General features: G+C 31.3%; 5 protein-coding genes across 5 annotated transcripts; 2 read left to right on the top strand and 3 right to left on the bottom strand.

The window, feature by feature from the left end:
• Positions 1–32: 32 nt before the first annotated feature.
• LOC106655109 lies at positions 33–3,059 on the bottom strand. Its single transcript, XM_014375325.2, has 9 exons — positions 2,818–3,059; positions 2,391–2,639; positions 2,164–2,321; positions 1,949–2,096; positions 1,450–1,876; positions 1,231–1,385; positions 920–1,159; positions 546–778; positions 33–465 (listed from the first exon to the last, which is right to left on the bottom strand). Exons 1-9 carry the CDS (start codon positions 2,864–2,866, stop codon positions 355–357), a joined length of 1,770 nt encoding a protein of 589 aa, XP_014230811.1. The 5' UTR covers positions 2,867–3,059; the 3' UTR covers positions 33–354.
• Positions 3,060–3,901: 842 nt separating this feature from the next.
• Positions 3,902–5,630, top strand: LOC106655098 (60S ribosomal protein L7a-like). The gene is made up of 4 exons (XM_014375310.2): positions 3,902–4,013; positions 4,401–4,515; positions 4,740–5,233; positions 5,411–5,630. The coding sequence occupies exons 1-4, from the start codon at positions 3,999–4,001 to the stop codon at positions 5,591–5,593; spliced, it is 807 nt and encodes a 268-aa protein (XP_014230796.1). The 5' UTR covers positions 3,902–3,998; the 3' UTR covers positions 5,594–5,630.
• Positions 5,631–5,714: 84 nt separating this feature from the next.
• On the bottom strand, positions 5,715–9,898 carry LOC106655099 (vacuolar protein sorting-associated protein 53 homolog). Its single transcript, XM_014375311.2, has 14 exons — positions 9,797–9,898; positions 9,566–9,724; positions 9,099–9,499; positions 8,920–9,040; positions 8,707–8,843; positions 8,201–8,645; positions 7,742–8,103; positions 7,520–7,672; positions 7,232–7,357; positions 7,086–7,164; positions 6,455–6,603; positions 6,229–6,394; positions 5,988–6,134; positions 5,715–5,913 (listed from the first exon to the last, which is right to left on the bottom strand). The coding sequence occupies exons 2-14, from the start codon at positions 9,665–9,667 to the stop codon at positions 5,752–5,754; spliced, it is 2,550 nt and encodes an 849-aa protein (XP_014230797.1). The 5' UTR covers positions 9,668–9,724; positions 9,797–9,898; the 3' UTR covers positions 5,715–5,751.
• A 36-nt stretch (positions 9,899–9,934) lies between these two features.
• On the top strand, positions 9,935–11,210 carry LOC106655113 (gem-associated protein 2). Its single transcript, XM_014375329.2, has 5 exons — positions 9,935–10,227; positions 10,291–10,375; positions 10,449–10,607; positions 10,680–10,961; positions 11,034–11,210. Exons 1-5 carry the CDS (start codon positions 10,118–10,120, stop codon positions 11,124–11,126), a joined length of 729 nt encoding a protein of 242 aa, XP_014230815.1. The 5' UTR covers positions 9,935–10,117; the 3' UTR covers positions 11,127–11,210.
• Positions 11,211–11,223: 13 nt separating this feature from the next.
• On the bottom strand, positions 11,224–12,504 carry LOC106655114 (ubiquitin-like protein 4A). The gene is made up of 3 exons (XM_014375330.2): positions 11,918–12,504; positions 11,744–11,849; positions 11,224–11,675 (listed from the first exon to the last, which is right to left on the bottom strand). The coding sequence occupies exons 1-3, from the start codon at positions 11,963–11,965 to the stop codon at positions 11,401–11,403; spliced, it is 429 nt and encodes a 142-aa protein (XP_014230816.1). The 5' UTR covers positions 11,966–12,504; the 3' UTR covers positions 11,224–11,400.
• Between the last annotated feature and the right edge of the window lie 42 nt (positions 12,505–12,546).

Below are 12,546 nucleotides of genomic sequence, written 5' to 3' on the forward strand. Positions count from 1 at the left end.
AACGAATCAGTTCCAAATTAATGCTTAAACAATTTTATTTGTACAAATGAGCATTTTTTTTTTCTTATCTAAAATACATAAAAAATGACATTTGTGATGACACTATCACAATTGTTCATGCAACTATACATAATAGTTGTTTGGACGGATTAAATGGATATATATCCTGTAGTATCTTACAAGTATAAAAGCTGTTTAGTTACAATCAGATCATTTGTCAATCTTCTCTAATGAAAATTTTTAAAAGTTTACAAAAAGCATGGACGGATCAAAAATATTTTAACGCTTATAAATTTCACTGAAACATGAAATAACAAAGCAGATTAGATAAGCTGAAACTTGAAGTTTAACAGCTTAATTATGATTGCCAAAGTGGAAGACTTGAATATAGTTTTCACTTTTAACCCATGGATTACTTCCATCATCAAAGTGCATTGGACACTGATCACGTTCTCGTTCATATTCCTTTAATGTAATATTTCAAAATGAATAATTATTAATTAATTCATAACAACTTTTCTAAAATTGTCAGTCTTATAACTTACCACTAAATCTAGTGCCACTGCAGCACCTTCTGTATAGTTCCAACTTGTTACATCTTGTTTAACATCACAGAAGGCTCCAATTGCTTGAGACATAAGAACTCTATTTAAGTCGGCTCTTTGATACACCCAACAATGATATTTGCTGTATGGATCAAGTTCATCATAAGTGATTAAATAAGATTTGAGATTTTCTTTAAAATATCCAATGCACTTCATTTTGTAATCTGGCCAACCTTTAATAAATTAAAAATTATTAAATTCATAAAGTTAATAAATAGGTAAAATATTTATAAATATCAGCTTATTATGTAATTTTATTTTCAATAGTATGCAAAAAATTATAAGTAAGTTGATTTAACAATGCTTTTACTTACTGTAAATATCAACAGGTCTTCCTAAATGATCAACTGATAAACAGTAAGTTTCATCAATTGCAATTTCTTTCTGATCTGTGTCACACACTGAAAAATCTGATATATTTTGTTTACAGTAAATGTTTGGTCGAGGTGTATCTGTAACACCACCTAAAATTCTTGTTTCAAAAAGTACATCCCCTTTTTGCTTGAACATAAATTTTCCAGCAACAGGACATCTAACAGGTACAGGATCTTTGGCTGAAAAAATGAAATCTAGTGTTATGAAAATCTAAATTGTAAATTTTTAAATCACTTTGATTTGTACAAACCTAAGAATAAGTCATATTTCCATTCTACAGTATTTTTAAATTGGACCCATGAACAAACAGTATGAAAATCGTCTTTTATCACAGCTAAGCCTTTCCTGTATCTGATAATATTATGGTGCTGAGGTACAAAGTCAAAACAAACATAATCTTTTTGACTGTAAAAAATTAAGAAAATGTATTACAATTAGGGTATTATATATTTTTAATGATTTTCCTCACCATCCATCCACAGTTAATCTAGCCATCATAAATCTGGAATCTCTTTGTTCCCGACAGGTATAAATAGTCTTTCTATATCTGCCTACATCAGGATACCAAGTTTCTATTATGTGTGTCTCATTAATAAAAACATCAGCATCAATATTGGCTGTATTTATCCAATTTCCAGACATATTTTGTGGTAGTCTACAACCTGGCTCTACCACTTCAGCTTTTACAGGTGTTATGCGTAAACGTTCAGGGCTTTTTTCTACTGTTTTAAGTGTATTACATTCAGCAGTATTGGATACACCAATGTATAAATCATCATCGCGATTTTTCAAGAAACATCTGTATTTTTCATCCTTTCGAGATTCTTTTGTATTGGCTACAGCAAAGAAGTGATTTTTGTCAACAAACCAATCACCTAAACAGCTGTATTCAACAACTTAAAAAAAAAACATCATTATTAAGTTAAACTGCAATGTGCAACTAATTAAAAATAAATTATTTTGTATACCTCCATCAAATGTTTCCTTAAGTCCAGAACATTTTTTGTAAGTTATGTTAAATTTTTGATTTGTTATGAAAAATTGTGTTCCGGGAGTTTGGCAAGATCGAATTTGCGCATCAGGATGATTACATTCTCCAGTAAATCTGAATCGATTCTAAAGAAAAATTTATTTATTCACAACAAATATAATAGTGAGTCATGTGATTGAACTGATAATATACCTGGTAAGCAAATTGCCAAACCCCTTCAAGGGAAGATCTGCAATTGACTGGAACATAATTTTCTGAGAAGAGGGTAATCAACTGCTGATCAGCTCTCAAACCTTTGCAAACACTAGCCACTGTTGGCTCTTCATGTGGTGCAAGATTAACGCAACTAGCTATAGTTGAAATATAAAATTAAACATTACCAACGTTTTTAATTTTGATGAGATTATATTGTAACTTACTTTCAAGTTTTTCTAAAACATTTATAGTTCGTACAAGTAACTTAACACAGTGATAACATTCCTCTTGTTTTAAGACAAAAGTATAATTGACATGAAATTCTTCTTTCATATCAACACATCTGCCTCTCTTGGAAATAGAATTTGCATCAATTTCTGTGAGTGTATTTTGTCCATTCTCCCATGAGAACCATGCTCCTCGTATGATAAGAGGAATTTGACATGCATTCTGATCTTGCTTGCTCAAACCAACTGAAAATAAGAGGTTTTTTTTTCATACAGTTTTAATCATTATTTTATTTCAAGTACTGTATTCTTTTATACATAGTACAGAAGTTCTGCAATAAACGACTCTTGATAAAAAATACAATTTAAAAAATTAATGGTATTTTTATTTAATACCGATATATTGAAATTAACATTAACATACTCAAAATAAAAGATAATCCAACAAAAAACGTCAGTGTTGATTGATTCATGATGATAGCCTCAAAGTGCAAGGATGATGTCCTCGCCTCTGTTATATTTCAATTGTCAGATATTCGAAAGATAGATCCAATTAAATTTTAGTAAATTTGCAAGTAAACAAATTCAATTTTTTCCGCAACGACACACCCATACACGCGACATTGCTGCAGTTGTTATGATTATGCTGATGCTGACAACAGCGATCACAACCTCAAGCCACGATTTCATACAAATAGCAGCTAAGCATCCTGTCGCCTGCGTCGTACAGGTTTTTTTTTATTAGTGTATATGATGCGCATTGCTGTGCGCAAATATTGTGTCGGTTATAGATACTAGTTTACGGCCTCAAATTGCTAAATGTTTCTTTATAAAGCTTGTTTGCATGTATATTTTTAATACTCGAAAGGTGATTACTTCAACTTTCTAATCAATAGTTTTTTATTAATCCCAAAACATATTTCTTCAGAACAGCAATTTCTTGTTCACCTTTCGCAAATCTAATTGGAAATTAGTTTCTTGACCTGGGCTGTAAATTTTGAGGGTCGATCAGGGAGAACTTGAAGAGTAACCCCCTCAAAAGTTTGAGCCCTGTGGTAAACACATTGCGTATCTCATTCAACCATCTCAAGAAAACCTGACTTTTTTGAAAACTTCTCTTTGAATGAATAGCAAATGCTAATTGTGAAAATGAATATTTTAATTTATATAACAGAATTAATTATAAATATTTGTAATTTTTAAAATATATATTAAGATTTTAAAAGGTGTTAAAGTTTTAAAACAAAAATATACGCACGAACTACGTTTTCGACTGTTTGTAAAAGTCTCATTCAATATTGTAAAAAAAATTTCAAAAATATATTTCTTAGATTTTTTTTATGCGTTTGAATTTATTCTGTCAGTCAATTATCACCACGGTACAATTCAATAAAGTTTAATATACATTTTTTCAATTTTTTCAATCCACAATTTACGTGAATTTGAAAAAGCCCACTGATTATGTGGCGCTGAAAGTGGCCGTCCGTGGAATTTAGTTATAGAGAGAGCCGCCGTTCGTGAGATCTTTATAGATTCTCAACTCAAGAAAGCTTCTTAGCCCACTGCCTGCCAACGTCGGCACTCATTCTATAATAAATAGATAAAATGGTGCAAAAGAAAGTATGTTACTAAAAATTATTATTTAAGAACTTTCATTCTAACACTATTTTGAATTAATGTGATGAGTTAAATAATGAAAAACGGGAAATTATTATTATTCACTTCCTTAACCTATAAGATACAACGTGTTCCTATCCAAGAATCCGTATTCATCATCTCAATTTTCATATTTCAAAAGTAGTTATGAGTAAAGAGATATATGTTTAAATACTTAAAACAGAACAACAATTTTCCTTTTCACATTCAATCTTTAAAAAATCAGAAAACTGCGACAAGATCGTTTGGAACGTCATGTGATTATAAGCACATGGCGCGTCGAAAAGTTTTCCTTCTATCATCTGAACAAACTAAGTTTTGGTCATTAATTTACATGTTGTTATATTGCAGGCAAAGAAGAAGGTAGGCAAGAAGGTAGCTGCTGCTCCTTTGGCAGTCAAAAAAGTTGAGCCAAAGAAGCTCACTAACCCCCTGTTTGAAAAGAGGACTAGAAACTTCGGTATCGGTAAGTATCCTTATACTACTGTCAAATGAGCCATGAGATTAAGTTGATAATTTTCACCTTCTTAACTTTACATACACATGTACATGATGAAGATTATAGAGCCAATCCAATGATTGTTTGTGATATATTCTATTTTTCCTGAAACTATAATAATTTAAATTTATTTTTTATCTTTCATGTATGTATCTGAGCATATGATTAATTGTATTTTATTTTGTTTATAGGGCAGGATATCCAGCCGGAGCGTGATCTGTCGCGTTTTGTTAAATTCCCTAAATACATTAGGATACAGAGACAAAAATCAGTTCTCTACAAAAGATTGAAGGTGCCACCACCAATCAATCAGTTCAACCAAACGTTGGACAAACAAAATGCCACCCAGCTCTTCAAGTTGCTGGAAAAGTATAGACCAGAAACAGCTTTGGCTAAGAAATTGCGCTTGAAGGCACGTGCTGAAAAGAAGGTGGAAAAGAAGGAAGATACTCCTTCCAAGAAACCCAACGTCATCCGAAGTGGTGCCAATGCAGTCACTACCCTAGTTGAGCAGAAGAAAGCTCAATTGGTTGTCATCGCCCATGATGTCGACCCAATTGAGATTGTTATCTTCTTGCCAGCTTTGTGCCGCAAAATGGGTGTCCCATACTGCATTATCAAGGGCAAAGCTCGCTTGGGCCGTCTTGTCAGGAGGAAGACATGCACAGCCGTTGCTTTGACTCAGGTATATTTTGTGTTTTTTATATTTTGGACAAAATGCATTTTCAAATATGATGAAAAAACAGCCAATCCTATGATTGCTATGAATATTTGATTAGTCTTACTGAGTAAAATAATATACTTGAAAAAATGAGAATGAAAATTCTACAGTCATTATAATATAAAAATTTTAAAATTTCAGGTTGATGCTGGTGATAGAGCCAACTTCACCAAGATTGTTGAGGCTATCAAGACGAACTTCAATGATCGCTTCGATGAAATCCGTCGTCACTGGGGTGGAGGAATGCTCGGCAGCAAGTCTGCCGCCAGAATTGCTAAACTCGAAAAAGCCAAGCAAAAAGAGCTTGCACAGAAGCAAGGTTAATTTTTATAAACAAAAAATAAAAGATTTATCGTAAAAACAAAATTTTTTAAGATTTATTTTCTTTTTGAACTTATTACTTCTATCAAGTTTTTACAGTTTATATATTATAATATATAATTTATTTACAAAAATACTAAAAATAAGCATAGAAAAGGACTTCACATCCTTTTCTTTATCAGTTTTTCTAATTTTTGAATTCGTCCAGCTTCATGTTCAGGGCTCTCTGGGGGGAGATGACTGTTTGTCTCGTTTGTTGCTTCACTTGCAATACGATGTTTAAATTCTTCAATTAATTGAGTTTGCTCAGTTTTTCTTAGTCCCTGAATTTTAAAATTTGTCATTGTGTATATTCATAAATTAATCTATAAATTTTATTATTCACTTTATAATATACCTTCATATCCAAGATTTTTTGGAATTCTGGAATTTTGAGATCAGGTAACAACTTTTTACACTGATCAGCAAAACAACTTGGAGAATCTGTCGGAGCCATTACAACTTTTAGCAACATTTCAGCATTGCTCATACCCTTTATTACAACCTAACGAATTTATAATGAATAAAAATCATTCCAACAGTTAAATTTTAATTTACTTATTATTATTATATTAAAAACAATGAAAATTTTATTGTACCTTTGTGTACATAGCTGGGGCCTTACGTTGAACAGAAGATCCTGCTGATGGAAGATCCAAAAGAGCTGTTTTTAACATATGAACATCTAAAAGCAACTGTTCAGTTCCGACGGTGCTCAAGGGTTTACACTTGAATATCTGCTGTGTTAGCTTTGGAATAAATGATCTGTAAAACATAAGAGTCAGTCGAAAAAGCATAAAACAATAAAAAATGAGAAGAACTTACGAAACAAATTTAACACATAATTGTGTGAAGTATTTTCTGCATGATGATAATTGATCTCGTATAACGGGGATGGTTTGGCGAAGATGAGACAATATTGTACTGACATAGCCGCTTTGATCACCAACAGTTTCAATCGAGCTCCATTGCATCTGATAGATGAAAAAATAGTATGATTAATAATTATGCTTTTTAGTTAGAACATAGGAGATCGTTTTATTCAAAACCACAGTTAATTTATAGCCGATTCTCAGTGAAATCGAATGGCCACAAATACGTTTTTCTGCTAATATGAAAAACTTGTTCTTTCCGATGTCAGAAATGTTCCAAAAAATTTTTGGAAAAATTGGGACCTTTTATGAGCCTTTTTCAGAGTCCTTAACTTGACAAAAGAAGCCTGACGGCGGTTTGGGTCTCCCGGGAGGAGATGGTCGATCTCTCGTTATAGTGAGCCAGACGGGAAGCTTCGGTGGCAATGCGCTCCAAGATGTCGTTGGTACATTTTTAACATCGGAAACAACAAGTTTTTCGTATGCGTAGAAAAAAAAATATTTTTGGCTACTCAACTTCACTGAAAATTAGCCATATGAATAAGATACAATTTTTAGAGGATAAAATTGTTGTATAAGCTTACTTTTATCATTGCGTTCATTGCTGGTTCACATGCTAATTCTAAATCTTGAACAAGCAGTTGTATACAGTTGGATATTACACTGCAAAATTTAATCAAATGATAAGTTCCAAATTTGAGTTTCTAAAACCAAAGATGTTATTGCATACCCATGGAATATGTCTTGTTCTTGAGATAAATTAATCCTATCTGCATACATTTTATCTGTTTTTAATCGAAGTTTTTCTTCTAACTGTTGTGTAGTTTCGAGACAATACTCGGCTGTCGTCAAAATGCTATAATATGGGAAATTTATTGCGAGAAATAGTATAATTACACTTTAATACAATAACTTATTAATATCGATATTTCACATAACGTTTCGCATGCAATAATTGGAAAAAATTCGTTTGTAACGTTGCTGAATTCAATTATTGTTTGTATTTACTTATGCTTACCAGCAAATGCGTGCCTGTTCTTCTTTGTTAAATTTGCTGCTCTCACCTTCTTTTAAAAAACTTTGGAAATTTTGAATGAACCCAGATGTTGACAAATCTCGAAAATCGCGAGTAATATTGCTGACGCTTGTACCGATACTACCACCTCCGATTCTTTCGAACAAAAACCATTGAATATTATAACGATTTCACGTAGTACAAAAAACATTTCAAGCCACTTACTTTGGTAAATTATTTTGGAGAATTTTAACAGCATACTCTCTAAGGTATTTTTGGAAAACTTCTGCCAAATTCAACATTATAGCACCAGAACTTAATTGGGTACATTGCAACATGCATTTTTTATAAAATACAAATAAATCGGCACAAGAAGAAAGTACACTGCTTGGACCTTCTTGTTGACCAGTTTCGTGTATTCCACCTGCACCGGGAGGCCGAGTTTTACAATCAGCAATAAACTTGTCTAAAAGTTCGGCTAAATTGCGGTCAAGACTTTCAATGTAAATATATAAATATGATTCAAAACAACGTCCAATTAAATTTGTGAAAGGTGAGGCAAGTTGCTTCATATCTGATTCTGTTGACTAAAAACAATAAATATACCAAAAAATAAAAATGAATTATTTAGACCATAGTAAAAGTGAAATTGATGATGTTCAAAAATTTTTTTAATATAAATACCTGGTTTTTCGCAGTGGTCTCTTCAAAAGGATTGCCAGCAGCAGTTTTTGCAGATTGTGATTCTTTTTCATCTGCTTTACCTTCTTTTTTATTAATTTCTTCTAAAGTAATGCCAGTAAATCTTTTAGCTAATAATGTTTCAAAATTAGTTGTTCGCTGTATGGCATACAATAGTAATTTAACATCTATTTCAGCAGTACGTTTATGCATTAACTTTGATAAATCTTCTCTTGTTACAAAACAAAATTGTACAGCTATGCGTTCAGATACTTCCCAATCCTGTGGAAATATATTGCCAAATTTTGCTTCAAAATCAATTAAATGTTTTTTAATCCAAGCATAGCGGCGATCAATTTTGTCTAACCAAGCAAATTCTTGGTTCTCATCAAATAAATGTGTGTATTCTTGTAGTTGCATAGTTACAAACCATTGTAAAAGCTCTTTCCTGAAAAAGATAAGTCTTTAATAATAGTCGATTACATATTTATAAATAGTTAGAAACCTACTTGACTTTAGGATCAAGAACAGATAACACAAGACATGCATCAGTTAGATGAGCAAAATTCTTAGCATTCTGTCCAGTAAATGTTTCCTTGAAATCTGTTGTTATCTGTTGAGCTAATTCAACATGAATTTTTTTTATCTAAAAATTGAAAATTAGAGGTGTAACATTACTCATACTTCCAAAAATATTGAAATATCCAGTAAAATTTTCTCACTTCATCATAAACATTTTTTATTTGAGGTGTATCCATATGATTATGAAAATATTTCATCACTTCCATTACAGCTTGAAGTGGTAGAACTATTTCTTTGTATTGTTTTCTTTTTGTTAAGTCTCTGCAAATTATAATAATTTTCATCATCAACTTTCTTATAAAATTATTTTACTGCTTACTTTAAAGTTTCTACTCCTTCTACAAGCATATGCAGATGATTTAAAGTTGTGATAGAAACAGTCAAATTTTTTTTTGCAAAATCCAATTGCTTAATATCTCTTGTAATTTCTTTTACTGTTTCTTCTGATTCTTCAGCCATTCGTTTAATATCTTTAATTTGTCCAAATAATTGTTTGATAACTTTTTGAGTGTTATCTAGAGCTATTTTTCCATCTTGGGTGTTACCAGTTTGTCCTCCAATCAGTTGGCGCATTTCTTTATTAATTTGTTTACTTTCATTTTCCAGTTTATTAATAACTTCATCAATATTAACTAGAGACTGCTCGGTTGGAAAAAGAGTATTTATGTAGTCAACTGGATTAAAATCTGGTTGATCCAAAGGATCGCTACTAGGAATAACCTGTAAACAATTGGTTGAATAAATCATCTTTTGATTTCAAAATTAAAGCACAAGTTGAACAATTACTTTGTCAATGACAGCTTGAACATGAGGAGGATAAGTCACTATGGAAGCTCGCCACTCTGCTAAATGTTCTTCTAAAGTTTGTTCTTTTTCTTCATCAGCCATTTTTACCTCATATAAATTAATGAATTTATCCGATCCTTTCTTTGTGATAAACGATCTCTATCGAAATTGTGTACGATTAATAAATTTCAGTTTTATTATTATACTAAAAAAACAGAATTTGCACGAAACCAATTGCCAACAGCTTTAAACCAAAATGTTTGTTGTGTTGTGATAACTTATTCCGGTATTCATATGCGTAATCATATGGCCAATAACAGGTGCCAACAATGCAAACGTCAAGTTGAGCCTCGCAGTAGGACAGCAGCAGCCAGCGAGTAACTTCAGTTCATGACCCTGCTCGTTTCGTCTGCAATTTGCGAGAAGCACATTTTTGTTGACAGTCAGAATCAATAGGTTATTCGATTTTGTGCAAGATTCTAAACGGTTGCTTAAAAATTCATTTATGAATTACATGTGATATTGCGATCTTGACATTTTATCGATAAAAAAATGAACGATCCCTTTAAAGAGCCAGTTTTGTACTCCGGGAAACTCGACGAGGAATCGCTGGACCTTTCAGGCTTACCCGCAACTGGAGAAGAATACATTAAACGAGTCATGTAAATGATTTTTTTTATCTCATCGGTTATTGTTAAAAATTGTTTAAATATATTGTTTTACAGATACGAAGCGAGGAATTGTGATGATGTTGCATACGCAAAAATCGATGACTCGCGTTTTAAAAAACCCACATTGAATGTCAAGCCAGTTGGTACCTTGTTAATGAATTTATTTTGACCAATTTAGTCCTTTTTTTCACTCTTGTTTTATGCATTTGCAGTTGCCAGAGTGCATCAAAGCTCCAGACTGCATGGGTCCCACTCAAGAATGGCAAAATCACCAAATATCAGAATTTTCTCAAATAAGAATGGAAATAGCACAATTTAGAGATGAAATAAAAAATAAAAAAAAGAGAAGGCTGTCGTGTAAAGTGAAATTGGTACATAAGTTTTTAAGTTCTCAGTAAAGTAAAATTTTCAAAAGATATATTAAGTAATTGTTAACTTTTCAGCCTGATATAAGTGATCAAGAAGGCTGGATCAAAGTATGCACCACTACTAATGAAAATTATATAGAACCTTTGCTCAGTATTATTTTATCAATTAATCAGCCATCTATCGAACAAGTTTTAGAATATTTAGTTAATTATTTAGAAAAGCAAGAACTTATTCAAGCAGAATTAGGGAGATGGTTGTATGCATTATTGTCTGCTTTAGAATTGCCTTTAAACCCTGACATGTGCTCTTGCCTTCGATCTTTAGCAAGGTATTGTGCATCTATGAGGGCTAAATTGGTAAGAAAAAAAATATATTTTAATGATTTTCATTTAGGAAATAAGTTATAATATTACTATTCATTGACGCAGGAACCAACAAAAATCAATGATGTGGTATCTTTGAATCTTTTTATATGTTTAGTAGCCAGGTATTTCAGGCAGTTGGACTTAGCAGATCCATGAAGTTTAATTTAACTTTAATTTTTTATTTTATTATTTGTAAAATATTAAATATGCTTTGGCTAAGCGCTTTTGTGATTCAATAAATGTAAGTCATGAATGAGATAAAAATAAATATTTTTGTATTGCTAGTGAGTAAATTACAATTATTATCATGATTTTCTACTTATTGTACACAATAAACAATTTTTTACACACAAGTGAACAAAATTTTGTAAAAATGTATCATTATGAAAAATTGAAACTAAAATCTTATGAATTGGTGAATCATAATAAGTCATACATTGTTTTCTTGATCTTGCAATAATGCTGTAGCTAATCTTTCTAAATCGTCATAGCTCATGTGAGCAACTTTGATTTGTAAGTCTTTTATTGTTTGATTAGCAATTGTTAATGCATCAGATTCAGTATAATAATTCTTTAATACTTTTAAAATCTCTGTTTTAAATGTGTGAAGACCATTTTTAGGTGTACTAGTCTGTGGAGCTTTTTTGACTAAAATTAGTTTACTTTCATCTTTAATTCCTGGGTAAAAACCAACTTCATTTTCATCTGAAATTGAATGATTAATTATAGAAAATAAAAATTACAATATTCAATGATAAATTTTAATATTTTACCTGTCAGAGCTTTCCCCATGAACAACAAACTTTGTTGTGGTACATCTATTGCTAATTTATCTCGAATTTTTTCTTTTACTTGCAATATAGTTTCTGTTGGTAGTATCTAAAAATATTAACCACAAAAGTTAGATGTAATTTTAAAAAGTTGCAGACATTTTTTCATGTACTTACTTCGAAGATATGTTCTTCTCCCATCAACATTTTAACTTTAACTTTCATTTTGACTTGTATTTAAGATTAGAGCTCGACGAATGTTAAAAAATTATCAAAACATTAGTATCATCAAAGCTTATTGTAATGCCAATTGCCCACACTCTTATCAAAACTATTTCTTCTGTGCGGTTAGGTTAATATAATTAATTGAACATTCCAATTGGTCAGTTCGAGCACCTATTTATGATGGATCGCAAATATCTAATATTTTGTTCCTGCCTAAAAAATTGCGAATTACAATGATTTTTGCCTATGATGTTGATTGCTAATGCTGACTGATTTTATGACTTGCCACTTGTCAAGGTCTGGACACAAATTTGCGCATGTGCAATGTATTTTAAATAAACGCGAGAATCGAGTGATAAAGTTCGAAACTGTAAAGATTTAGTACGTAAAAAAATTGAGTTTCTAAAAATTTAAAAAAAATATCATTAAACAATAGCTAAAGTAATGTAGAAAGTTATATAAACGTTTTTATATTAAATTGAAATTTTAAACATTCTTGCTTTAAATTAAAAACATCGATCTGTACACCTTTAAAAGTAATTGCTATGGAACGTATAAAGTTACTGGCTGTACTATATTAT

The sequence above is a fragment of the Trichogramma pretiosum genome, unplaced genomic scaffold, assembly GCF_000599845.2.
Source record: "Trichogramma pretiosum strain Unisexual culture from Peru unplaced genomic scaffold, Tpre_2.0 scaffold2, whole genome shotgun sequence".
In the NCBI taxonomy this organism is placed as follows: domain Eukaryota; kingdom Metazoa; phylum Arthropoda; class Insecta; order Hymenoptera; family Trichogrammatidae; genus Trichogramma; species Trichogramma pretiosum.